The sequence below is a fragment of the Podarcis cretensis genome, assembly GCF_951804945.1.
Source record: "Podarcis cretensis genome assembly, chromosome: 1".
NCBI classification, from domain to species: Eukaryota; Metazoa; Chordata; class Lepidosauria; order Squamata; family Lacertidae; genus Podarcis; species Podarcis cretensis.
In genome coordinates, this window is record NC_137170.1 from 61397131 (window position 1) to 61425093 (window position 27963).

The 27963-nt window shown below is 44.0% G+C and overlaps 1 protein-coding gene across 7 annotated transcripts in view; it reads left to right on the top strand.

Annotated features, from left to right (window-relative positions):
• The window catches only part of NAV2 (neuron navigator 2), a 541062-nt gene that overhangs the window by 239771 nt on the left and 273328 nt on the right, over positions 1–27963 (top strand). For 4 of the 7 annotated variants that reach the window (XM_079970612.1, XM_079970613.1, XM_079970615.1 and 1 more), the window contains exon 1: positions 25356–26559. The exons of 2 other annotated variants lie outside the window; for them this stretch is intronic. In XM_079970612.1, the coding sequence (XP_079826738.1) occupies positions 26302–26559 (258 nt within the window). In that variant the 5' untranslated portion in view covers positions 25356–26301. Of the gene's footprint in view, positions 1–25355; positions 26560–27963 lie in introns of those variants that run through there. One more of the 7 variants, XM_079970616.1, reaches the window with a different exon arrangement.

A 27963-nucleotide genomic window follows, 5' to 3' on the forward strand; every position in this document is an offset into this window, starting at 1 on the left:
CTTATGTCCTGCCTGGCAGCCAGAGCCAGGTCTTTATTTTAAGTTTCTTGCTCCTCTGATGCCCTTCAGTTAGAATAGCTTAAAATTTGGCTCCTACTGGATCTCCACAGTAATGAGATTCAGGATTTCCAGGTGACATCTGTTGAGATCTATGAGGTCCATTTCAACACCTTACTTCAAACGCACTGGGTACTCATGCTTCTGGAAACTATACAAAGGAAGTAATATATGAACCACCTATAAGTCATCTTAAATGGACAAAGAAGTAAATGTTAACACGGAATGGAAAAGGCCCTGAAATTCTTCAAAGAGCATCTTCAGATGTTGCATTCCTGTGCAGGAACACCATGGCAATTTTTCACACTTTCTGTTCCTCCACAACAATGTCACATCTGAAATATAGTCTTGAATATCCCAAGGAAATCTGCAGGCACTCTCACAGGTATGGGAGAAGCAAAGGCTCTGTTGTGAGCCAGTGTGGTGTAGTGGTTAAGAGCGGTAGTCTCATAATCTGGGGAACCAGGTTCACATCTCCGCTCCTCCACATGCAGCTGCTGGGTGACCTTGGGCCAGTCACACTTCTTTGAAGTCTCTCAGCCCCACTCACCTCACAGAGTGTTTGTTGTGGGGGAGGAAGGGAAAGGAGAATGTTAGCCGCTTTGAGACTCCTTAAAGGGAGTGAAAGGCGGGATATCAAATCCAAACTCTTCTTCATGGGGAACTGTTCAACCAATTTCTGTACAGCAGGGACGAGGAAACTGTAGCCCTCCAGATGTTGCTGTCCTCCAACTACTCCCACCAATCCCAGACAGCTTAGTCAATAGTCAGGGATGGTAGTAACTATGGATCAAGAACATCTGGAGTTCCCCACCCCTACTATATAGCAAAGTATCATTTGAAGCTACTCTTAACATTCAGTACTTTAAAAGGGAATGAGCGAGAAACAGAGATCTTTTGAGGTCATCTGTCTGGAAACAACATACAGCAGTCTAGAAGACTTTCCCTTAATCCTTGATGAGTGATGACACAGAGTGTGGCAAATGGACTCTGAACATTTTGGGGGCACTTTTATCCATTCTTTATGTATTTCAGGAATAAGTTCCTGGAATTAGATAACTGGAGTTAGCAAGAGCCATGCTGATTACATTGCTTACATCACACAGACTTTTGTTCCTGCATTCAAAATAAGTCATGCTTCCCTATGTGTTGAGTTATTGTGGGGACAAATGCATGTTCACTAGAATGGGTGTGCTTTTAGCAAGCCAGGGGTGGAGTGGGGGGTGGAATCAGCCCTTTCCATTCTTATCAACTCTCTTTTTCTTACCCAAAGTTCCTTCTTTCTCACCTGCCTACTGAGTTGCTGCTCCTCCATCTGTGGAGAGGAACAGAGCAAATCCCCCTCCAGCATCTGTATAACAGCACACCAGGTACTGGAGGAGGGAGCGGCAAAGATAATAGCTGGCAGAAGTATGGGATGAAGTTGGATGTTCATGGATAGGTTGGTGGTAGGGTAGAGTCATCCCATCCATGTTTATTTTCCCCTTGTTTTCTTGGAGAATGTTTGACCAATGCCCATGTTTGTTCTGGAGATATTCTGAGAAAGCTCTGGAGAGCTTTGTGCTTTCTAAGATGATCTGGAGGAGTGCTTGCCTAGCATTGACCCTTTCCATGCTAAAGGTAAGAATGAGAATCAAATACGGTGGATCCTTGTCAAAGCACCTCTCTCTCCTCCCTCAAAACATGACCAGCTGGAAGAATCTGGATGTATTTATTGGCATTACTTTGAAATAGCTGACTGCCCCAGAACAAAAATCATAGTGCATATAGAAATAATAATTATTAAATGCTAAAGTGGCTGGAACCTTTTAAGGCTTAACTACTACTGCTGCTCAACACGAATATTTGAGGAGGAGTGTTAGGAGTCCTGGGTGGGGTTTCAAGGCACGCTTACTCTGAACCCCAATTCCAACGCTGACGTTTCAGTACATCTCTGACAAAACATATAAATCCTTTGAACTTTTCTTCTTTGCCCCTGTAAAACTGAGGGACTGCTTTGTTTCATACAGTGATGAGAGCTTGGGGTATTTTTTTTTAATTATGCTTTGAAGTGAAAGGTCTTTACAATTACACATTCAATATATATAACACTACACACACCCAGCATTTTGATAATAAAATCCTCTCATCAACTGAAAATATCCTGTCTGGAGTATAATAACAGTGATTAGGAAATGGCTGTGTTAGAGCCTTTGAATTTTCATTCTTAATTTATAGCACTTACAGCTGATGTGGTAACCCCATGCTTGGCACTCAGCTGTTTCTAGGAACTTACAGATATTATTCTTTCATTTCTACACTTCTTGTAGGATATTTAAGAGCCAGCCTGAGATGTAAGCATTTAATGGAGACTTAACTTACTGAAGTCCCTTTGCCTCACAAGTCCATTGTTACTTCTTTTCCAGTTATACATTATCCTCATATGAATTCTGTGCTGTCAGCTTTTCTGATGCTCTCAGGTTGGGGAACTCAATTGTTCATATGCTGGAGTTTGGTTAACTAATTAGAAGAACATTCTGCCAAGAGCTTCTGATTCAATCGGACAAAATTTGCTCAGAGTTGCTTGCCCTAGGCTATGAAGCAGAACTGTACATCGTTAGATGTACTTGCCTATGTAACAATGATGCAGGATATGTGTGGACCAAGTAGGGTGATGGGCAATCCATATACACATTGAAATGTCCCCAATAATTGAAATAGTTGTCCATACTAGAGCTGTCAAATACTGTGTACCATTGCATGTTATCTATTCAATGCTGACAGATACTATATAGACCAGTGCATGTCACTGTGAAACAATGTTGCATAGAATACCTAGTATCAGACTTGGCCTGAGACACTTCAGTTCAACAATAAGCTTAGTTGTGAAACTCACTGGTGACCTTCGGCAGTCACTTTCTGTCAGCCTTACCCACCTCAGAAAGTTGTTGTGAGGATATGATTAAAACACCTGATATTTTATAAATTCAGCCATATTGTAATTGGTTGTAGCCAATAGTAGTTACAAAATACCCAGTATACCCTGTGCTCTTTGAAGTAACAACAGAAGACAAATTTGCCAGATAGAAATCAGACGAACACAATTGCATGTATTCCATTGAATTAAAACTATCCCATTGCATGATTCTGTGGTTTTGTGAAGTTTTAGGATGCATAATAATAATAATAATAATAATAATAATAATAATAGTAATAATTTATTACCGTATTTTTCGCCCTATAGGATGCACCGGCCCATAGGATGCACCTAGTTTTTTTGGGGGGAAATCAAGGGAAAATTTTTTATTTCCCCCCCAGGTTTGCGCAGCCATCCCCAAGGTAGAAGAGGGAGACAGAGGTCTCCCTCTTCTGCCTTCAGGGACAGCCTCTCTAGCCTCCGTGGGGCAGCGGCTTGCCCCGCTGTCCCCCGAGCTTGAGGGCTGGCGATGGGGAGAAGCAAGCTTGCTTCTCCCCCCCGCCAGCCTCCAGACCAGGTCCGGGAATAGCGGGGTGGTGGCGCTCCGCCTCCCTGCTATCCCCCGAGCTTGTGGGGCTGGCGGGGGGGGGGAGCAAGCTTGCTTATCCCCCCCGCCAGCCCCCAGATCAGGTTGGGGAATAGCAGGGTGGCGGCGCTCCGCCTCCCCGCTGTCCCCTGAGCTTTTGGGCTGCAGGCTGCTGCCCGCAAGCCTTGCAAGCCCACGGGACCTCCCGCCGGGCTTGCAAGGCTTGCGGATAGCTTCCTGAAGCCTGGAGAGCGAGAGGGGTCGGTACTCACCGACCCCTCTCGCTCTCCAGGCTTCAGTGAAAGCCTGCATTCGCCCCATAGGACACACACACATTTCCCCTTCATTTTTGGAGGGGAAAAAGTGCGTCCTATAAGGTGAAAAATACGGTATTTATACCCCATCCATCTGGCTGAGTTTCCCCAGCCACTCTGGGCAGCTCCCAATCGAGTGTTAAAAACAATACAGCATTAAATATTAAAAACTTCCCTAAACAGGGCTGCCTTCAGATGTCTTTTAAAAATAGGATAGCTTCTTATTTCCCTGACATCTGATGGGAGGGCTTTCCATAGGGCGGGCGCCACTACCGAGAAGGCCCTCTGTCTGGTTCCCTGTAACCTCACTTCTGATACACACACCAGAAAGGTGTGCTTAGGTTTTTGTTTTCAATCACTTACTAAATGATCCCATTTATGTTTACTCAGAAGAAAGTCTCACTGTATTCAGTGGTGCTTGCTCCCAGGCACTCTCAGTGCATAGGACTGCAGCCTTAATGCTGTAAAAACTCTTTTGAGATCCATTGATGAAAGGTGTAGTGAAGAATAAAGTATTATTCCTGCAGTGATCATATTCACTACTGGCTCTGAACTCTTGATGCCCATTTTATCTGTTCATGTATTGACAGGGGAAGCTGACTGGCGTCCTAAATAATTGCCTCTAATCTTCTTTTTGTGTATTTATAGTATACAACACTTTTCCTCAAGTGGTCCCTCTTGCTAGTGTCTCTCTGCCCACAGTGGAATGACTGTTTTGCAGTGGCAACTTTATGAAGCCTGTACTCTTATCACACTTGCTTTGGGAGGTGTTGCTGTCCCCAAACTAGGTTTGTATTAAGTTGCTCATCAGGTTGGGTCTCGGAGCTCTCTTGGTTACATTTTAATCAAACGCTATGGAGTCTTGTTTGCACCCTTGAGAACATAGAGCATCACAAACTCTACATCATGTTGGAAATCAAAGCAGAATGCCTCTCTGGAATACTGTGCAATGCTTAATATGGGCCTTCCTGGAGCTGGCTTTCCTGTGCTCCTTGTTCTGTTACTTAGCTTCTGCTAGCAGGAAAGATAGCTTTGACGCCTGGTGGAATCCTTCCCGGGGCTGGTTTTTCACTAATCAGCCATTGCCCTTTGCTGCCACATTTGCCTTCTTGCTCATTATAGTCCCAGATTATTTTTTTTGTTTCCTTCAGTTATCTTCTCCTGCACACAGCTCTATGACACATGCAGCTTCAGACATCATTTGAAAGGGCTGTCCTCAGTTTGACTGATACCTGTTGGTGTGTTGAGAGAGGAGAAGAGGGAGAGGGAGGGAGAGCATATATTCATTAAACCTTGTTTTGAAGCAGGCGACTGGGTGGATTGCCTGATGACATTTCAAACTTGACCTTTCCTATTGCCCTGTTTTTTGAGGCAGGGACTGAAAATACAAAGGGGTTAAAGGAAAAACAAACAACAATTTCCATTTGTTTTTCGTGGCCTCACAAGTGCTACTTTTATGATGTTTTCTCGTTTTTTTTTTTCATTCCCCCACCCCCACCCCCTGTTTGCCTGTGACTCCTTTAAACATAAAGCACCCCATCAAGGCATATTTCCACATGAAAAGAGGCAGCTGTTAAAGCTGTTTTATATAGCTTTTAAACATTCGTTTTTACTTTTTATTGGCTATAGCACCCTCTCAGAAGCTGGGCCATATTTTTTCTCCCTAATGACTTCGGTCTCTTTCCACTTGGCAGGCTTCAGTTCTCCACCCCCTTTTTCCTGCTCTCTGTTTGTGTGGATTAGATATATTAATAGGGTTGTTTGCATAACTGCTACCACCTCGTTTTGCATAGCAGCCTTTGGGGGGATCCAGTTGCCTTTGTTTATACACCAGCTCTGAGGATTTATCAGGAGCAAAGCACAAGCCTCTCTGCTGATACACAGATTTGTGGCGATCATATACAAATATTACTTTATTTGGTTCCAGTATTGTTATTATTTTTTTTACTCCAGAATGCTTTCAAGTGAGAGCACACCATGCAGAATCTGATATGACACAAGCTGCATAGAATATCCCTGGCTTCCCTTAGTATATAGGAAGGGACTGTAGTTTGGTGATAGAGAACATGCTTTTAAAGCAGAAGATCCCAGAAGATCCAGGCAGAGGTTTGGAAAAACTCCTGCCTGAATCCCTGCAGATTTGATGCCAATCTCTCACAACACTAAGTGAGATAGATGAGTGTTCTGACTTGGCATAAGGTGGCTGCATTTGAATAATCCGTTGGCAGACCAAAATAGCGCGCAGTCTTCATGACCCATGTGCTATTTGAAAATCAACAGCAATACCTGGGACTCAATTTTGGAGACAGTAGCTCACTAGGATCGTCTGGCCTTAGATTCTGTCCCCATTTGCATTGTACATTTAAAGGAATATCAAATCACTTTAAACAGTCATAGCTTCCCCAAAGAATCCTGGGAACTGAAGTTTGATAAAGTTTTGAGAGTTAAGAGCTCTCCCCACAGACCTACAGTTCCCATAGTGGTTTAACAAACAATTGCTCTTCCCAGGGAATTCTGTGAATTGTAGCTTTATGAGGACAATAGGGGCACCCTTTGTGTTTCTTACTATGTAGGGAAATGGCACTCTGAATAGCTGCACCCCTGGATAAATGCACCCCAGTTCTTGAATTCTCTCCCCCTTAATGCATGGATGGCTACATATTTCATGGGCTTCTATCACCTTCTAAAAGGTAAAGGTACCCCTGCCTGTACGGGCCAGTCTTGACAGACTCTGGGGTTGTGCGCCCATCTCACTTAAGAGGCCAGGGGCCAGCGCTGTCCGGAGACACTTCCGGGTCACGTGGCCAGCGTGACATCGCTGCTCTGGCCAGAGCCAGAGCCAGAGCCAGAGCCGCACACGGAAACGCCATTTACCTTCCCGCTGGTAAGCGGTCCCTATTTATCTACTTGCACCCGGAGGTGCTTTCGAACTGCTAGGTTGGCAGGCGCTGGGACCGAGCAGCGGGAGCGCACCCCGCCGCAGGGATTCGAACCGCCGACCTTTCGATCAGCAAGCCCTAGGCGCTGAGGCTTTATCACCTGCTTAAAACATATATATTCTCCCAGGCTTTTGAGGGATCTGGCTAAGTCTGCTCTGGAGGTCAGGAGTGTTTTTATTCGGCTGCTGCTGTCTATGGATTTTACTTGGATTCTGGTTTTTAAAATTGTTGTGCTGGTTTTATGGAGAAAAGTAGCTTATAAATTGCCTAAAGGCATACAATTAATAAAACAAACAAACAAACCTTTTCCTGGACTATGCTATTTAAATGCTGCCCATGTTACAATATGTGTTCATGCTAAAAACTAGCATGAGAGGAAGAAGTGTTTAGCCTAGCCTCAAAGGTCCAAGGCCTGCTGTATATCCCAGCTTTTGTGTGACGAATAAAACAAAATCCGGGTTAAAACTAGAAAATGCTTAGAAAACATAGCTCTTCTTTGCAGAAACACACATAATTAATTTTTGAAATGCCACCATTCCTAAAGCTATAGTGGGGTTATTTTTAGGATGCTATACTGAGGATTAGCTCCAGAGCCCTTGGAGCAGCTTGAACAACTTTGTTGTTTGTATCATCTTGAGCTCATGAAGATGAAAATTACTGCACAGGGCATGACCAGAGAAGTGTGACATCCCTCTGACCCTTCCTTGCCTGCCAGACATCCTTAAGTAAGGGGATTCCCTCCTTACTGGCCACGCAGGTCAGCATGGCATGGGAGGATTAGTGTCAGTTTGAAGAAAATGAGCTCAAGCCTTTAACTATGTTGATATTTGTTCCTTAAAAAAAAAAAAGAAGAAGCCTCCAGTGATCTGGAACTACATTCTAGGACGTTGATTTGACAGCTGTTAAAAGAAAGGCTTAGTGCTTTTGCTGCTTTGATAAACTGCCTAGCTAGATGAATATCCTTTGTCAACCTGAGATTTTTTGGGAGGGGGAGTGGGGGTGGGGAGGAAACAGGACAAGCAGGTTCTTGTAAGAGGAACCACCAGTTACTATAAAAGGTAGATGCAGGGCGAGGCATATTTTTCTGTCTTTGTTTGGGCTAATAACAAACGCTGACTTCAGGAAGCGTTTATACTTATTTGCTTTAAGTGCGCGATGCTATGCCCATACACTGAAATGCCCTCATGCTGCTACTTTTTGTTCCATAAGCTGGTATAGCAACAATTCCCTGGTCAACTCCACTTTCTGTTTCCATACCGGTCTATCTACCTATCCCTGTTCCCATTTAAAATATATTGAGCATGCCCAGCATTCTTCTACAAGATGTTAACCAAACAATAAATTAGTAAAATTTTGTTTTTTAAAAAACTGAAATGATTTATTTGGGGGGGGCAGGCTAACCTCAGTTAAATATTTTGTATTGATTTACTTGATTTGGTGGGGGCAGCTGCCCCTCTTTGCCCCCTGGCTATGCCTCTGTGTGTGTGTGTGTGTGTTTTTTTGTATGCACCCTGATGGACTGGTGACTCCCATGCAAGATTGCAAAGAGAAGCAATAGCAGACACATGCTGGAGAGAAAGACAGGATGAAATATTCAGCGTTTGCTCAGATGTTTGTAACTATTGTCACTGAACAGCCCCCTCCCTGGCCAATATTTAACAGTGAATGCAAGGGAGAAAGGGCTGTGACTCGAATGACACGGAAGCATCCTTGTCAGTAACATAACCAGAACTCACATTACAGTACTTAGTACAAGATAAAACCTAGCTATACAATGTAAGGGTTTCAAAAAAAAATATAAAAATGATTTTGATGGGTTGGGCAAGGGCATATCAAAACAGCTGTTAATCTGGCTTTCCCCAAAACTTCCCAGGTAGTGGTTGTGCCACCAGGAATCACATGCTGTTGTGTGCTATCTTCCAAGTACAGTACTGCTTCATACTCACTCTCCAATTCCCCAAAACATTCTGTGAAGATGATTAGATCTCTGAGCCCTCTCAGATCAGTGAGGAACTTTGAGCTGCAAGGCTTGGTCTACTGTACACCCCACTCCAAGTTAATCCAGCTTTTCAAGAAAGATCACCTCTTCATATCTAAGTCCCAGATTTCCATGGTCACCCCAGAGTCTGGCTCAGAAGAAATGACAACAGAGCTGAGGTAGAGTTCCTTTCCCAGAGATGAAGTACCTTCTTGACCTAACAGGATCTGACTGTTGTTGCATCCATCAAGACGAGATGAGCATCTACAAATCAGATCAGCCCGAAAGGAAACAAAGGAAGTCTGGGCTAGTAGATTTCCCTGAAGTATAAGTAGGTTTAGTTAGTATGGCCAGAAAGTATTTTGCTGATGCAAAAGTTCCATTGTCAAGCTCCCACGTGTCCAATACCCTTGCCTTCAGGATGTGCTTTTCAGGACTCCACCAGAGTTTGCAACGTGGTTTTGTAGATGCCACACAAAATTTGCTCCCTCAGTTCCCAATATAATAGAACAGCAAGTGGTCTTAAAGTCCTGTTTTCACATTGATCTTTACTAATGCAAGGTTAAAGCTTTGGTATTTGCCAGTGCTCTGATTTTTCTACAGAATGTTAATTACTCTTTTGATTTGGAAATGCTTGCTCAGCACAGTAAAAGAGAAAGCTGAAGTGACATTGTGATGGCTGTGCCCAGTGTGTTGCCTCCAACCTTTCCCCCTTTATTGCTGTTCTCGTTTTCTTAGCCATAACTGTGTTTTAAAGGGAATACAAATGCGAGAAGGCAGACGTACAACTCTACACATTTACCATTTCACTCTTAACTGCATAAAACTATGAATAAGAAAACCTGTTTCTTCCTGCGTTGTGTTTGAGGTAGGCAGTTTGTCAATCGGAAACATTTTTATCACTTGCTTGTGAGAGATAACTTTTCAGTATAAACTAAAGGTGTAGTCAGATGAACTGCTTATCTGCTGATGAGCTTGTGGGGAAAATTACCACAAGGAGATTAAAATGGCCATGTGTTAATGTTATAATTGACTAGGTAAAGGTAAAGGGACCCCTGACCATTAGGTCCAGTCGTTGCCGACTCTGGGGTTGTGGCGCTCATCTCACTTTATTGGCCGAGGGAGCCAGCGTACAGCTTCCGGGTCATGTTGCTAGCATGACTAAGCCGCTTCTGGCGAACCAGAGCAGTGCACGGAAACAGTGTTTACCTTCCCGCTGGAGCAGTACCTATTTATCTACTTGCACTTTGACGTGCTTTCGAACTGCTAGGTTGGCAGGAGCAGGGACTGAGCAATGGGAGCTCACCTCGTCACAGGGATTTGAACCGCCAACCTTCTGATCAGCAAGTCCTAGGCTCTGTGATTTAACCCACGGAGCCACCCCCATTCCCCTATAATTAACTACATAGTGAAAAATAAGCATCCATTCTTATATGGATAGAAAGAAGCCAAAACTCCTTCATTATCTTCCAAAAAACCTTTTATGTGCAGTCATCAATGGGGGGGGGGACGACAAACATTACCATCTATGTTGCTCGTGTTCATTGTGCACTTTAACATTAACAGAGCTGAAATTTCTCAGAATGCAATTTTCTGACAATTTCTCCTCTGCTTTTTTTATCCCCAGCTGCCTTCCCCTCTAAGAATATTTGACAAAATACCCTTTCCAATTTCACTTCCTGCATCTAGGGTAGAGGGTTTTGGGAAGCTGTTTTCACTTACCCTAAATCCAGGATAGAGAGTCTCAGGCATGGGAACCAAATGGATCTCTCCAGGCCTATCTGGTCCATGGAAGGTGGGAGATGAAAGGTGAGAGTCCTGTCTGAATCCTGCATTCATTCTAGTGAGCCCGAGCCCAACTCCCTCCCAAGCTGAGATTAGATAGGCACTCAAGCACCACCTTGCTGAACTTCAGGGGCATGAACTTGACCATTGCTATCAGTTCTTCTCTGAAGCACCAAACCAAGGGAGAAGCTGAGAAAATCCAGAAAAAGAATGATGGAGAATGATGATGCTTATGCCACCATCTTCCTGAGTAGCATTAGGCAAAGCACTACACTTCAGCCTCAGTCCCCCATCTCAGCAAGATCTCTGGTAGTAGAAGCAGAAGCAGAACTTTAATCTGTCAGAGTTGACCTTATCCTGAGGGTTTCCAGGGCTCAAGCGCTTGGCTCATTATCATAGTCGCTTGGGGTCTCCAGTGTTTTCTAAATGTTTTCTAAATGTTCCCTGTTTAGGGAAGTTTTCAATGTTTGATGTGTTATCGTGTTTTTAATATTCTGTTGGAAGCCGCACAGAATGGCTGTGGAAACCCAGCCAAATAGGTGGGGTATAAATAAATTATTATTATTATTATTATTATTATTATTATTATTATTATTATTATGTTTTCCAGAGAATTCAGCAATGGGCAAATCCATGTAAAATGCTAAATACAATGTAAACTAAGCCTGCAAGTGTGGCACTTGGCAACACTATGGTCTATGATGCAGATTATATTAATGGCTAAGTTTGCTAAGTCTACATCCCAATCCCAAAGAAGGGCAGTGCCAAAGAATGCTCCAACTATCGCACAATTGCACTAATTTCTCACGCTAGCAAGGTTATGCTTAAAATTCTACAAGGAAGGCTCAAGCAGTATGTGGACCGAGAACTCCCAGAAGTGCAAGCTGGATTTAGAAGAGGCAGAGGAACCAGAGACCAAATTGCAAACATGCGCTGGATTATGGAGAAAGCTAGAGAGTTCCAGAAAGACATTTACTTCTGCCTCATTGACTATGCAAAAGCCTTTGACTGTGTCGACCATGGCAAACTATGGCAAGTTCTTAAAGAAATGGGAGTGCCTGATCACCTCATCTGTCTCCTGAGAAATCTCTATGTGGGACAAGAAGCTACAGTTAGAACTGGATATGGAACAACTGACTGGTTCAAAATTGGGAAAGGAGTACGACAAGGCTGCATTTTGTCTCCCTGCTTATTTAACTTATATGCAGAATTCATCATGCGAAAGGCTGGGCTGGATGAATCCCTAGCCGGAATTAAGATTGCCGGAAGAAATATCAACAACCTCAGATATGCAGATGACACAACCTTGATGGCAGAAAGTGAGGAGGAATTAAAGAACCTTTTAATGAGGGTGAAAGAGGAGAGTGCAAAATATGGTCTGAAGCTCAACATCAAAAAAACGAAGATCATGGCTACTGGTCCCATCACCTCCTGGCAAATAGAAGGGGAAGAAATGGAGGCAGTGAGAGATTTTACTTTCTTGGGCTCCATGATCACTGCAGATGGTGACAGCAGCCACGAAATTAAAAGACGCCTGCTTCTTGGGAGAAGGGCAATGACAGGCCTAGACAGCATCTTGAGAAGTAGAGACATCACCTTGCCAACAAAGGTCCGTATAGTTAAAGCTATGGTTTTCCCAGTAGTGATGTATGGAAGTGAGAGCTGGACCATAAAGAAGGCTGATCGCCGAAGAATTGATGCTTTTGAATTATGGCGCTGGAGGAGACTCTTGAGAGTCCCATGGACTGCAAGAAGATCAAACCTCTCCATTCTGAAGGAAATCAGCCCTGAGTGCTCACTGGAAGGACAGATTGTGAAGCTGAGGCTCCAGTACTTTGGCCACCTCATGAGAAGAGAAGACTCCCTGGAGAAGACCCTGATGTTGGGAAAGATGGAGGGCACAAGGAGAAGGGGGCGACAGAGGACGAGATGGTTGGATAGTGTTTTCGAGGTTACCAGCATGAGTCTGACCAAGCTGCGGGGGGCAGTGGAGGACAGGAGTGCCTGGCGTTCTCTGGTCCATGGTGTCACGAAGAGTCGGACACGACTAAACGACTAAACAACAACAAAGTTTGCTCCCCTTTAGAAATGAATGCTTGCTTTTAAAAAAAGAAGAATAGTGAAATGCCACTCTGTCCCCCTCCCCCCATGCTACTCTGCAGGGTATACAGTATTCTGTATAGTGGGTAGTCTGGTTTACTGAAGGAACTTTGCAAGCCATTTGGAGCGTCAGTGCCACTGTTTCCTTAAGGACAATTCATCACCAAGGGTTACTAGTATTGTGCTAGTAACCTATTTCATCTCAAGAATACCCTGCTGGATAAGTGGCCAGGTGCTGAGCAATATTTTAGTCTACTCAACCTTGGGAATGTCATTTCTTTATTTCTCTTTATCCAGGCCATGTGTAGTATAGGTATCACTGGTTTGGTACAGATGCAACAGACAGCGGGGTAGAACCTTTTGCAGTCTGAGGGCTGAATTCTGCTCTGAGAGCCACATGCCAGTGGTGGGCAGGACCAGGGGCAAATGTGAGTAGAGCAAGGAATGTTAATTGTACCTTTGTAGAGTAGGCTGTTTTCTGCAGATACTCTCACACTCCTCTCTAACCTCCATCCCTGCAAACAAGAAGCATTATCAGAGTTCCAGGACATATTCCAGCGAGGCACCAACACTTGGAGTGTAGCCTGGGGGTCATTCAGAGAAGTGGACAGAAAGACCTGGAGGGCCACATTTGGTCCCTGGGCTGAGATTTCTCACCTCTGTTCTAAGAAAATTAAGCTTTAAGAAGTATTGTGTGTCCCCCACAACCCACTTATCATTTCCTGGTTCAATATATTTAAGAAGCCCTTCAAGATTCCCAGTCACATTCAGACCTTCTCACCCAACCCATGAAGTTCAGGAATGGTACATCCCCTGCACAAGTAGAATTTAATAATACCTGACCTGAATAGGTCCATAGCTTGCCATCACATCCAAACCAGCAAACTATACTTTGCACTTTCCCCACAAACTAAGCACAGAAAGCAGGATCAGACAGTTATTTATAGTCCTGGTTTTCAGGACAAACACAGACAAAGTGGCAAACTATAGTTTGCCTCTAATGAGGAAAGCTTGGAGGGAAGAGGAAATATGCAAGCCTCGGGATCCTTGCAGGATGTTTCTCACAGTGCCAGTAGATAGTTGAGGAGACCTCTGCTCAAATAAAATCTTAGCCAGAGTTGCTGAGTGGCATTATGCCAGGCCCTATCTTTCAGCCTTGGTTTGCCATCTGCTGAAGAAATAGAAATCATTCTGAAATATCTCATTAGAAGCTGTGAGAATGAGAGGGCATCAAGAACCTGGTACACAGTCCTGCATAACTCATTGGCAGCATGATTATAAAACCCCCTCAAAACAAGAAATGGGTGAAATATCAGAAATTGCCCTCTAGATTTACCTCATTTTACCCACTAGGAGACTAACGCCATATGCTAGTAAAAGGCCTGGAGGTCTGACAGGGATTCTGGACAAGTGCAGATGGGCACCACTCTCAAGCCAGCTGGCAGGACCATTCTGGGTTGGCTTCCAGGAAGACAAGGCAGTGGATCTTTTCCAGATGTACCAGAATGTAGGTAAAAGGTCAATCTACTCCTAATTGTAAAATGGGGGGTGGTTTTCTTTTATATATAAAAAAACACCCTCCCGTGTCTCCGTACATTGTGTGCTTTTTATTAGTCAGACTTTGATTGTTTTCCCTTCCTTGCGTTTTGAATGGAGCTGAAATCAACACAGCTGTTTCTGTTTAATAACTTCCTATTAAAGAGCATCTTGTGCCTAAAACAAGCTGTCACCAGCCTCACTGATTGCTCTCCACACGGTTCTGGGAATGGCTCGTCTCAGATAACCAGCAGTGCACACAAAACAGAGGTACCAGCAATAACTTCATTATGGTTTCTGCGAATGTTCTGACTCCATTGAGAAAAATGAATGCAGTTTGTGTACAGTTTGGGAAAGGGATGAACCTCAGTGCTTGGGCATCTTCCTTGCCTGCAAAAGGTCCCAGGTTCAATATCTGATGTCTCAAGGTGGGGCTGGGAAAGACCCCTGCCTGAGACCCTGGAGAGCTGCTTCTAGTCTATATTGACAATAACAAGCTGGATGGACCCAACTTGGCATAAGGCAGCTTCCTATTTTGAATATGCTTGGCTTGACCTTTGCAAATCCCACATCCTGTAGTAGTGCTAAGTAAGTGGCTCTTCCACTGCTTGAAAACAGCAGTCATGAGATTGCTTCTGAAAAAAAGGTTGCCTTGGATCATTCCAACTATTGGCCCATTGCAGTAGTTATACCCTTTTTTGGCAATCAGCTTAAGCAGCTGGTTGTTATATAGCTCTATGCACTCTTGGGTGATACTGTTTAAATCAGGGATAGCCAATACAGTGCTCTGCAGGTGTTGCTGTACTCCATCAGCCCCAGCCACCATGGCTCATGGTCAGGGATTATAGGGGCTGTAGTCCAACAACATCAGGAGGACATAACATTGGTTTCCTCGATATAAATCCATTTCATTTTGGTTTTTGACTTGGCTTTGGCACAGGAACTGCTTTGCTTGTACTAGATGGATGGCATATGCCAGGAGAAGGACAGGAGGAATCGTAGAAATATAAAATCATAGAATTGTAGAGTTGGGAGGTACCCCAAGGGTCCTTTAGTCCAACCCCCTGCAGTACAGGAATCGCAGCTAAAGCATCCATGACAGATGGCCATCCAACCTCTGCTTAAAAATCTCCAAAGAAAGAGAGTCCCCAGCCTCCCGAGGGAGACTGTTCCACTGTCAAACAGCTCTTACTGAGTGTCACCCTGCTAATTATCTTGGAACTCCCAGCAGTTTTCAGTGCCATCAGCCATGGTATCCTTTCAGAGTGGCTTTTCAAAGGGGTAACTGGGAGCACTTTGCTCCATTAGTTCTCCTCCTGCTTGGACGGCTGTTTCCAGAAAGTGGTGTTGGAACACAGCCGCCCTAATCCATGGCAGTGCGGTCCATGGCAATAGCAATGGGCCCTACTCTGTTCTCCATGCTTCTCAGAAACTATGGCAAACTGCTGAGTGATGTCACTTAGGCTGTTGATTCCAATGACACCCAACTGGCTTTCTCCTTTTCATGTAATTCAGGCAAAGCAAGGGATGTGTTAAACCAGTGCCTGGAGTTGTTAATATACGTGATGAGGACAAATGAAACTAAAACCTGCTAAGTTGAAGATGTGGTTGATAAATGGTCTGTCTGTGCTGGGAGGTGTGTTTCGCTTGTCAGGAAAGGATTTTACTTCCCTAAAAGAATCCATTTTGGAGTCTGGGGACTACTAGAATCCATTCTTTTGAGAATGAACCTAGTAACTTTAGCAGCATGAAGCAACTTTCACCAGCCTGGCCACAGTCATTTATGCTCAGGTTACATCCCAGTTGTCTTTCTGCAGTGTACTATATGCCAGGCTTTCTTTGACGAACATTTCAAAAGTGGAGGTAGCACAGAATGCAGCAGCTACATTACTGACAGAGACAGAAATAGGGATACAGCTTCCTGGACATAACAACACTTTTACTGGATCCTGGTTTATTTCCAGGCTAAATCCAGGGTGCTTGTTTTAAAATTTACGCTATTTAAAATTCAGCCATTTCTGAAGATGAGCCAAAATGAGACTCAAGATGAACAAGATGAACAAGCATCTATTTGGATTTCTGCTCTAGTTTCAGAGTGAATTGAGAAGACGCCCCCCAAAAAGAATTTCTTCTGCTTTAATTTCACCAAGTCTATCAGTCATAAGGAATCCAGGTTGATTAGTGCTGTGTGCTTTTTAAAAAACAAAAACAAAAAATCCTACAGTGAGGTGTGCGCATAATTCCTTTTTGATAAGTGCTACAGCTCAGATTACATATTCCATGCTTATTAATTATGCTACGGCAGAGGCTCTCTGTTCATGCTCAATAGACTCATTTTCATTATTACTTTGCATGCTATACAACTGAGTCCTAAAAGAAGTTTGTGTATTCACAGCTGGTGAGCCCTGGTACAGATTAATAACTCATTCCTAGGCATGTCTACCCAAGAGTAAGCCCAACTGAGTTCAATGGGACTAACATCCAGGCTACATGTGTTCAGGACTATAGCTTTAAGCATCATTTAGGCAAACTAGTGGTGTGGGCAGTGTGAATTGTATGTGCTTTTGAAGGTTTTAGTAATGGCACTTCATTTAATCTTACAGTCCAGATCTAGAACTGCAATGCTTTTTAATTAGGTTTCTGCTTTGTGGTCACAATAGGTGTCCTTTGCATGTATTGTTCCATGCATATGACTTGGAGACTTGACATTGTAATGTGAACTAGACCAGTATACAGTTATGCCATTGTGGCAATGACAAAGTGACTATTTTTAGGCAGCAAGAATTTGCAGAAAAATGGAGCAAGATAGATCAAATATTGATGGCAGCTTAGAAACCAGGGGCAGCCAGGGTGGTGGTGGAGGTGGGGGGGGGAGCAAAGTAAAGCTACTCTTATTATTAACCAAAGTGTTGAAAGCAGATTTGCCATCACAATGTCCTTTCTCCTTGACAAATAGCAGCAGCCACTGACTCTGGTAATAAAATAAAGTAAGCAAAACCACTTAACTTAAAGTAGTTATGTACCACGTCTGCTGTAAGAGGTGAAGCTAATTATTAAAGCTTAAACTACCAGCGAAATGCTATGCTGGATCCTTTTAAAAGGAATTTAATCTTCTCTCATCCTATAAAAAGGAAACACATGGGGAGACAAGGAGAGTGTGCAGGCTACAAGTGTCTGGTGAAACCAATTCCCTTTGGGAAGTCTGGGATACAGAGGCACTTGACCAGGTTGTCTCTTTGCAAGTATGAAAGCAGAAGGGCAGGGGAGGGGACTAAGGGTATATGGCAGTTTTCTCCAGTAACTGAATGGTCAGCAGAATCGTGGCTTATATTAGCTTCCATTTGGACTCCCAAGACATAGTTTTTCTCTCATTAAGTTCAGAAGAAAAGCAACACATGTTAATGGTCAGACTGCTGCCTTTGGCTGCAAGGAGGTGTGTATCTGTTCTATTCCTGGGGGCTTTCTGGAATTCCTCCTGGGAAACTGTTTCAAAGGATACTACTGCTCTTGATTGCCTTCCTGATATATTCAGCTATAGCTAGCCTGAATTTTTCAGGAGGGCGTATTTTTCTATTTCAAGACTCCTCTGAAGTGTTGGAAAGTTTCAGCCCACCCATCTCTGGAGAATATTCAGCAATATTTCACCACCTACAAATAGGACATAGAATTTCAGACATAACTATGGAGATATATTTTGAAATCATTACTGAAGGAAGCAACGAGTTCACCCTGTACTCCTCTCAGTCTTCCTCTCTGAGTATGCGGCTCCCTTCATCAGAGACACCAGCCTGTGAGGGTGATTGGGGGAGCCACCATCATGTGCATGATGTCCTGATGATGGGAGGAGCCGGGGGCAGAGCCAAACACAGCTTCAATGGCCAGAGGTTCCTCCTTTTCCTGGCACTGCCACCAGGGTGGGGGAAGGCTGCTTCAACCCCTTTGCGGCAGAGGAGGAGGAGCTGGCCACTGGAGCCGCACTGTGCTTCACCTCCATGCTTTTTGGACATTGGGAAGGCCCAGCCCCCACCCCAAACATATTGGGGCATGGAAAGGGCTCGGTCCCCAGGATCTGGCACCCTTCACTAACCAGTATCAACAACAAAGTTGTTTCATTTCAGCTACATATTACTGCCTTAAAACAGAGCAAGGTCGTTTCCTCCCAGTGTGTTTCAAGTCATGTTTGCGTGTTGCTGTGCACACCAGAGAGGGGGCAAGGGACAAAAATTCACCTGATGTGTACTGCCTGATTTCCTTCCCTTTGCCTGCAACCCCTGGAGCCCCTATTCAATGAAGCTGTTGTCTGCACATGCACATGCACATGCACATGCATCTGTGCAAAGGCAAGAGCTGTCTCAAATGTACACACCTCATCTTAACTGTGGCTTAAGTTTTCAAATTAGCTGGTTTGAGGGAAAACACATCAAGCTGATATGTGTTTGTGGCTTCAAACACCAATGGTAGGGGCGCACTGGGAAATTTTCTTCCCCCAGCAAGAATATTTGATGAAATGATTCTCTTCCAAGTTTTCCACCTGCGAATAGACTTGAGTATTTTAGGATACTATTTTCACTCAGCCCTAAATTTTTGGCACAACAATGGATAGCAGAAAGTGGGCCATTTTCTTGTGTTTTGCCCTCACCATTGTCTAACAATGCTTTCAAGAAATGAGCCTAGGAGGGGGATAATTTTAACTTTTCGTGAAATATTGATACATATGGCTTATGGATCTTGCCCATGGGTTTCCCACAGGCATTTGGTTGGCCACTGTAAGAACAGGATACTGGATGGGATGGGCCATTGGCCTGATCCAAGAGGCTCTTCTTCTGTTCATTATAGGAATTAAATACTAAGCTGACCCAACCAAAAATCGTTGGTTCAGTCTTAAGAATCTGATCCACAGTGAAGCAGAAAGACCACGTGTCAGAAGTTTTTAGAGATGCAACTTTTAATGCTGTGTTATACTGAACGCAGGAGGGCATTATGACAATTTAAAATAGACACCCTTGGATGGGGTTTGCGTGCGGTGGTCTTCCTGTAACAAACAGACTTTTTCTGAGGGATGAGGGTTAGTAATCTGCCTCATCAGAAGAAAGTGCCTACAATAGCTCACTTGTTTCCAAAAGAAGTTACACAGACAAGGCTGCAACATCAGTCTAGTGAAGCCTCTCTGCTAGAGTATAAATATAGAAAGTTTGGAGCTGCATTTTGCATTTAATACTGTGTGCATGTCTTTCATGCACATAGAAAAATAGATATCAGGGAAAAGATTAAACTGGAGCCTTTTGTCCTCCTGACCTACCAGCTTTCTATGTGGAGAGATTTCATTTTACTGGAGGAGTTTATAGTAATCTAAGCCTAAGGTTCCAACAGCAGTAGCACAACTTAGACACAGGTTTGCAACCCCAATGATAACTATGTTAATGTCATTGGGTGTCCCCCACCCTTTGAGGTAAACTGTAGAGCAGGGGTCAGCAAATTTTTTCAGCAGGGGGCTGGTCCACTGTCCCTCAGACCTTGTGGGGGGCCAGACTATATTGGGGGGGGGGAATGAACAAATTCTGAAGCCCCACAAATAACCCAGAGATGCATTTTAAATAAAAGCACACATTCTACTCATGTAAAAACACGCTGGTTCCCGGACCATCTGCAGGCCAGATTTAGAAGGCGTTTGGGCTTTAGTTTGCCTACCCATGCTGTAGAGGCTCACTTGCATGTGGGACAGAGCCTTCTCTGTTGTGGTGACAACACTGTGTCCCAGGATTTCCATCTGGTTCCTGCTTCACTCTCTTTTTGCCACTTTATTAAGACCCATTCATCTAGGCAGGCTGATTTTTCTATAATTTTTAAGTTGTTTTATTTGCTGTCTTCGTCTCATCCTTAATGCTTGTGCTTTGGTCATGTGATGCTGTCTTAGGTTGTTTGGACGGTTTTAATTTGTTTGGGTAGCTTTAATTTGTTCTGTATCCCAACCCCTTTTCTGATTGTGATCCTGCATTGATTTGGAGTTTTCAGGTTGTGCAAGAGGAAGAAAACAATCACTCAGGTTCTTCCATCCCTTCCAAGAGCTATGCTTTCACTCTTAAGCAGCAGAAACTTTGTACTGGCTGTCACGTGGGCAATATGTACTTTAGCTTCAATTCTCACTCATTAGCAACGGTTTCCACTGTTTACATTATCATATCATTACTTTGTCTCCTTTATGTGACGATCACCAAACCATCCTATAATTTCACACTAGAATTAGCACAAATGTCATCAGACACTTATTCCTACAGATACGGAGTCCCTTGAATTCCTGCAAAATTATGTAAACCAAGTGTCAGTAAATTGACAGCTGTGGGATTAAAATCTAGCCTTGCATTGGAATCGTGTATTCTGTAGATCCCTATGGTGTTTTCTTTTTTAAAATCAATGTTTTTAAAAAAGTATCGGAACAAATGGGAATAGTGAAGTAACTCTTAACACATGTCTCGGTTCCCACCACCACCTCTCTTTTCATCTGGCAAAATCTGACACTGGCTTGTCAGGTTTATTAAAGCTTTGAAATCTTTGTTCACAATCATTTTCAGCTCAAAGCTGTGCTTCACGCTGTGGCAAAAGAGAAAACATTGGAAGGTTTGCCTGAATGAGATGGAAGAACAGAGATGAGCGCTTTGTAATCTGAGATTAGTGGACAAAGGAGACTAGAGGAAAAACACATTTCCTGTTTAAAAAATTACCCACTTAGCGTTAATGCAAGGCAACCCACTGAGTGAGCATGGAAACTGAGATTAGAAACCAGGGGCATGTCAAATGAACGGAAAGTATAAGTCTTGTCTCTCAAGAACCTTCAGGTGTTTTTCGCTGGTTGTCTTGAGATGGACAGTGGAAAGCTGAAAATGGTATGATAGAAGCACTGTTTTCCCTTGTAAACACCTTTATTACTTTTGTCCTGCTAAAACAGGTTTTGTAGGCTTTTCAGATAAGTATAAAGACCACCAACAATGGTACGACAACCCCTTCATAAAACATACCATAAAATAACACCTGCCATATAAAAAAGCAATGTCCGTATAAAGGGAAAACTATGTAAGTCATTCTGTAACTAAGGACTATTTTCAGAATTTCTATTGGCAGTTGAAGGTGTACTCTGTGTTGCAGGCCAGGCCTGTCAATCTACTATAATTCCCTATGGAAATATATAAGATAAGCCGCAAGTTCCCTGATCACAGAGATCATTTACAACCCTCGAGAGATCATGTACAGGTGTGGGTTGAATGTGTGAGGGCCCAATGCCTGAAGAGGTATAATATATCATTAAGTGTTATCAGTATGCTCATTAAACCCAGTTCTATTTCTCCATTACATATGAATCAGGAAAGACTATGTGAGGCCTGGACCAGGGCGTGGATGCAGTGTTGGGCTGGATGTGTGCCAGCAAATTGAGCTGGAATCCTAGAAAGACGGAGGCATGGGTTCATGTCCAGAAGATAGGCCAATTGCCTGTTCTGGATGGGGTTGCACTCCCTCTGAAGGAGCAGGTTCATGGCTTGGGGGTACTATTTGATTCATCTTTGTCAGTAGAGGCCCCAGTGACATCTATTGCTAGAAATGCCTTCTACCAGCCTCTGCCAGCTGCAACCATTCCTGGACTAGGATAGTCTGACCATGGTGGTCCATACATTGGTAACCTCTGGACTTTATGTGGGACATCCCTTGTATTTGGTCCAGAAGTTGCTGCTAGTACAGAATGGAGTGGCCAGCCTTCTCACAGAAGCAGGCTTCTGGCAACATGTTACTCTGCTGCTGAAAGAGCTGCACAGGTTCCCAATTTGCATGGAGGCATACAAGGTGCCATCCAACCATCTTGGGGACTTCACTCTGGATTTGTGTAGTGTTTACTCCTTAAATACTCCTTTGGGATACCTCCTGAAGATAACCTGCGAAGCATCAGAGGTTTAGCACCAGAGTTTTCCTTCTCCTAGATGGGCTACCTTTTCAGGTTGACAAGCCCCATCTGCCCCTCACTTTCCTCTACAGCACGTGCAGAAACTGCCTTCCTGACCGTTGGACCCACTGTTGGTCTCATCAATTCAATCCACCAGAGCCTGTCTTCACATCCAGGGGGAAGTCCTTAACTTGCTGAGGGTTTAAGACCCATCAGCTACCCTCACCTGGTTTAGCTGGCCAGTTGAAGACGTTTTGCAGGGTGTAGCCGCTGTAGCATGCTGACAGCTTTTGGGAGCCACAGGTGAGAATTGAGTGCAGGGTGGGGACCAAAGGTGGACGAACTACCCCAGAAGCAACATAATGTGTCCCCTCCCAAAAGGTACTACCCCTCTCCTAACACCCCATACAGGTTGCATACCGTCTTGTGATATTTCATATGAAAGGGTGGTCTATAAATACTTCAGTTATAAAAATCAACACCTGCTTGACAGGGAGAATCAATGCAGCCCTGGTTTCTCCTGGCCTTCTTTGCCCTCAATCCCTTTATCCTCCCTACTCACTTGCTGAAGAAAGTGGAATCCCATTCCACAGCAAATGGGAGAGAGGGAGCATGGGAAGACTGGTTGGGAGAAATCATAGGCAGTAGTGCTTCTGAATAACAGTTGCTGGAAACCACAGGAGGGGAGAGTGCTCTTGTGCTTGAATCCTGCTTGTGGGTTTCCCATAGGCATCTGGGTGACCACTGTGAGAAAAGGATGCTGGATCTTGTGAGCCATTGGCCTAATCCAGTGGGATCTGCTTGCATCCATTGCTTTTCCCACTCTTGCCTCTGTGCCCACCCACCACTGGCATGCAGCCCCTGGAAAGCAAGGGGACATTCTCTGCAGGCTGGAAAAGTATCCCCAACCCTGTTTTAAATAATGAAAAAGCCACAGCAATTCTGAAATGTGTATGCGGGGGTTTGTGGGAGAAGGGGAGGAGGCTGTACCATTCATTGGCATGCACATTTATCTTGATTATTTTTAATGCTGCTTTATACTTTTATTGCTGTTTGCTTAGTGCAGTGGTTCTCAAACTTTCTTCTCTGGGCCACACTTTCGTAATTAAAATTTGCTTGCGCCACACCAATTTTTTTGTTGACAAGAAATACATTGAAAACAAAAAGAAACAGCTCCTAGCAGTGCTTGATTTATAACACACAACACAACTACTTTATAAAGTGATCATGAGACATCCAGAAAGTATAAAACAACGCAGCTACATAGGATCACGAATTACTCCCCAAATATAATTATATACGAGTCTTCTCCAACATGCTGTTTGAACACCAATTCTAGATCACAACTAGGATTGTTCTAGTTGATGCTCTTGCTCTCGTTTTGAAAAGATATCTATCCATATTCTGCAAATAAAAAGAAATATTTTGACACGGTACTACACTACACTATGCTACGCCACGCCACGCCACGCCATGCCACACCACACTACGCTACACTACACTACACTGAAATGTTTAAATGTTAATTTGATTGTCCTTGAATGTTCCTGCCGCATTTGCCATCCCCTTCTGCCACACCAGTGTGGCATGCCACACCACTGGCTTAGTGTGTGTGTGCGCGCATGTATGTGTGTGTGTATATATACGCATACGCATACACACACACACATATATATATAGTGGTACCTCGGGTTACATACGCTTCAGGTTACATACGCCTCAGCTTACAGATTCCACTAACCCAGAAATATTACCTCAGGGTAAGAACTTTGCTTCAGGATGAGAACAGAAATCGTGCTGCAGCGGCCCAGCAGCAGCGGGAGGCCCCATTAGCTAAAGTGGTGCTTCAGGTTAAGAACAGTTTCAGGTTAAGAACAGACCTCCAGAACGAATTAAGTTCTTAACCTGAGCTACCAGAGTGTGTGTGTATTGTTTCCCATCCTAAGAAGTCTGTTATACGATAGCCGGTAAATACTGTTAAGTAATAAGGAAATAAACAAATGAATACTTTCCGCTGATCTCTATTTCACCCTGGGATAAGTAGATCACAAAAATAACAGCAGGGTGACTATGCCTCATGGTGTTCCAAAAATTAACCCATGAGAGCCAACAGGGGAGTGTCATGTGTTTTAAAAACAAACAAACATTGTTATCACAAAACTTGTCCAGAACATTATTTGGACATTGTCTTTAAATGACCCCATTGGTTTTCACTCCTTTCTGCAGCTGCCAGGTGACCTTTGGCATTAAAGTCATTTAGGTCACATATTAAGAGGGTCAAAAATGCTTATTGGGTCAGACCAAAGTCCAGCTACGCTATTGTAATGTTTTCAGCAACAATAAGTTTGCATGAGGTTGGCAGCTACCTTCCTTCCGCAGCAACTGGCATCCTGCCTTTGTTGCTATATCGCTATTCCTCATTAATTGGTCTAACCCTGCACACATTGCACAGCTGTGTGCAGGTGAGCTGTGCCCAATCCTTGCCCCCAGAAGATGTAGCTGTAAAGCACATGCAGTTTTGCTGATGTGTTTGTTACGTGTGTAATTATTATGCAGCTAAGCACATGTGTGTGGAATGTTATAGAGCCACACATCAGAAGCATAATGTGCAAATAAGCTTTTTGCTCACGAGGAATACTGGCTTCTCTGGAGAGAAGGGGGAGGGGAGAGAGAGATAGATCAGGTTAGATGGTCTACAACCACCTGTGCAAAGCCCCTGCGCATTTCCAGCTCCGACTTGATCGGGTTAAATAACTCAGCCTTTATTCACCCACATTTTTGTTGGCATTTTCAGTGGGAGTTTCCCTGAATGAGTAGTCAGTAAAAACGGAATTGTGATTCACCCTCATGTGTTTTCCTTTGAAAGGGCCTTCCATTAAAAAAAAACACACAAAACACAAAACAGCAGCCTAGATGGTTAGGAATTTTCGCCTTGCCTCGCCCCCCCCCCGCCTTCCCCACTCCTCCTGTACATCCTTTACATTTAGCCCAGAGACCCACCGTGTTGCCGCAGAGCTGCTACAGAATGTGCTTTGTACTAGAGCGGAGGGGAAAGAGTTTCCTGCCAGTCACTTGAGTTGAAGCCACTCCTCTTTTGCAGAGATATTTTGTTTCTGATTTGAGTTGGGAGGACCAATCAGGAGGCTCGCACTGTTTTTACTGTACTGTCAGATTGCAACCTTCTCCCGCTCTTGCTAATCTGGGTAGCCTTCTTTGGCGTAGTCCACAGCAGGCTGCCTTTACTCACACACATCCGCTCTCGCTCTCTCGCTCTCACTCTTTCACACCATAGCTCAGCCTCTTATTAGCCATTCAGCTCTGAAACCTGTTTCACTGCTGAGGCTTAAAAATGAGGTGGAAGCTGCTTTTCCCGCAGCTTTGACAGGGGAAATTTTCCTTCTAGGCTCCAGCAGCAGCAGCAGCACTGAGAAATCGCTTTGCCACCAGCCGTCTTATGATTTAAATGTCATCCATGGACGTTTCTCCCTCTGCTCCGGCATCGTTGGTCCTGTTCACAGATATTAAGATTAAAGAGCTTGGATTCTCTAAGGCTCGTATCCAAGGGCATCGGCTGTTAACATACTGAACTACATCTGCTTCTTGGCTAAGACTGAAGAAAGACATCTTAAGCCTGGAAATCCTTCCTGTGCTTGTTCTCTAGCGTGGTCACACACACACACACACACACACACACACACACACACACACGGCAGGCAGCCCAAGAAGCATATGCTGCAGCAGGTTTTTTCTTTCTTTCTTTCTTTAATTCCAAAAGACTGCTTCACTTTCCCATTTCCAGTGAAAAGATAATGAAATAAGAGCCTCTCGTCTCCAAGAAAGAAAATTACAGGAATCAGCTACCGAGGAGGAATCAGCAAGTTAAACAGCAGCAGAAGAGGACAAGGCGGAAGGAGGACACTGGTTGAGAATAAAGACCAACAGCAAAAAGGGAAAAGAGGAAACAGGTGGAAGGCTGAGACACCTGTCAGAGCTAGTTCGGGCTTTAAAGTGGGGAACCCCCCCCCTTATCCCCCCCACTCTCTGCTCATTTTGTATGTGTGTGTGTGATTCAGCATCACCAGCTTGGAAAATCTGCCTCTAACCTCGTTCCCTGGCTGCTGCTTGTTGCTGGTCCTGTTGCTGTTACTGACAGAAACGTGTTAACAAAGCCGAAAGAGAAAAAATGCCAGCCATCCTGGTAGCCTCCAAAATGAAATCCGGACTACCTAAACCTGTCCACAGTGCTACTCCTATTGTTCATGTTCCAGCAGCAAGGACCATCCCACAACCCTGCTACCTAAAGTTTGGGAGCAAGGTGGAGGTGAACAAGTCATCCTATTCCAGCCAGATCCCTCTCAAGTCACACAATGGTCATGAGAATGCAGGAGATGGCTTCCTACCCAAGAAGAGCAGCTCCATGGAAAATGGCTTTGACACACAGGTCAGCAAAAATGGTGTTAGTGTGGTAACAGCATGGGTGTGTGTACTGTGTTTTATGGAAATCTGCTGAGCAGATTGTGTTGCGATGCTGATGGGGTGTATGTGTATTATATTCCTGGTGGTTGCATATATTGGCGAGGAAATCATATTTTTGCAGATATATTATAGTGAAAGGGGGAATTGGATGTTCATAGATATTCTTATAATGTTTCTTAGTTGTGGTGGGTAGCTTCTTACTTGTGGTGTCCTGAATATTTCACTAAGGCAGGGCTGTCAGTAGTGGAGTGTGTGCTTTGTTTGCGATGCCAATATATACGATTCCAGTTTGTTGTGGTACAGGTTGCAGTGGGTGTGTTTGTGCATCATACTGGTAACACAAGGGTTTGCTGCTTGCGGAGGTTTCCTGTTGTGATTGTACTGCTGTGTGTAGCTGAGCATCATTCTGCTTTATGTTGCTGGGCTTGTGGGAGTGGTGTGTGTGTGTGTGTGTGTGTGTGTGTGTGTAGCAGTCATGTGTAAAATGATGGTGAAGCATGATCTATATTATGGTATGCATGAAAGATACTGATGTTTAAACATACCATGCATTTAGAGTCAGTGAGTGTGTGTGAAATATAGTAACATTGTCCATGCCTTGGATGCCTGGGGGAAAAATAGGCTAATTGGAATTTCCTCTCCACTATATATTCCTGTCATCCTGGATATAACCATCTTCAAATGTGGCTTGAATCCATTTTTAGATGCCTCTTTAAATGCTGCTGCTTTATATGGCGAGAGGCTGCAACTGTTTGTGTAATTCTGACTTGCTTTATTTTTGTGAGTGTATTAGTATTTTCAGCATGGATCAGATTGCTTCTGCATCACCAGTGCCTTAATATGCTCAATAACAGCGTAAGCAGATAGTAAACGCTCACACACTACTGAGTGAGCAAAGCAGATGGTCTGCTGCCACAAATGGGACTAATTAACATTAGCTAGATAGAGATTGCCGTGTGGCCAGATCATGAATTCTCAAAACGGCTTTGCATGCTACAAGCCTCTTCTGCAGACGTTTGTGCCTGGTAGCAAATGGTGCAGCCATGTTGGGGTGGGAAGTTAGCTGCTTTAGAAAGAACGCTATTGGTTTGTTTCCCCACCACTGGGGAATACTAGGTCACCCCTGCAAATCTAGGTTTTGCAGTCTGTGGCCTCGTAACCTATTCTGCTAAGGAATAGCATGGCTGCTGACAGAGCTTGGCCTCCTGCCCTGCATTTTAGGGGATGCTGCACTCTCTTGTCCTGGCAGGCAGAGTGACATATCCGGCACGACTCATGCAACACTACCAGTTCCTGGGGGCTTGAGAACCAGAAGGGAGACATGATAGTACTGATGTCAGGGTAGTGGCAGCAGACAGACTGACCTTTG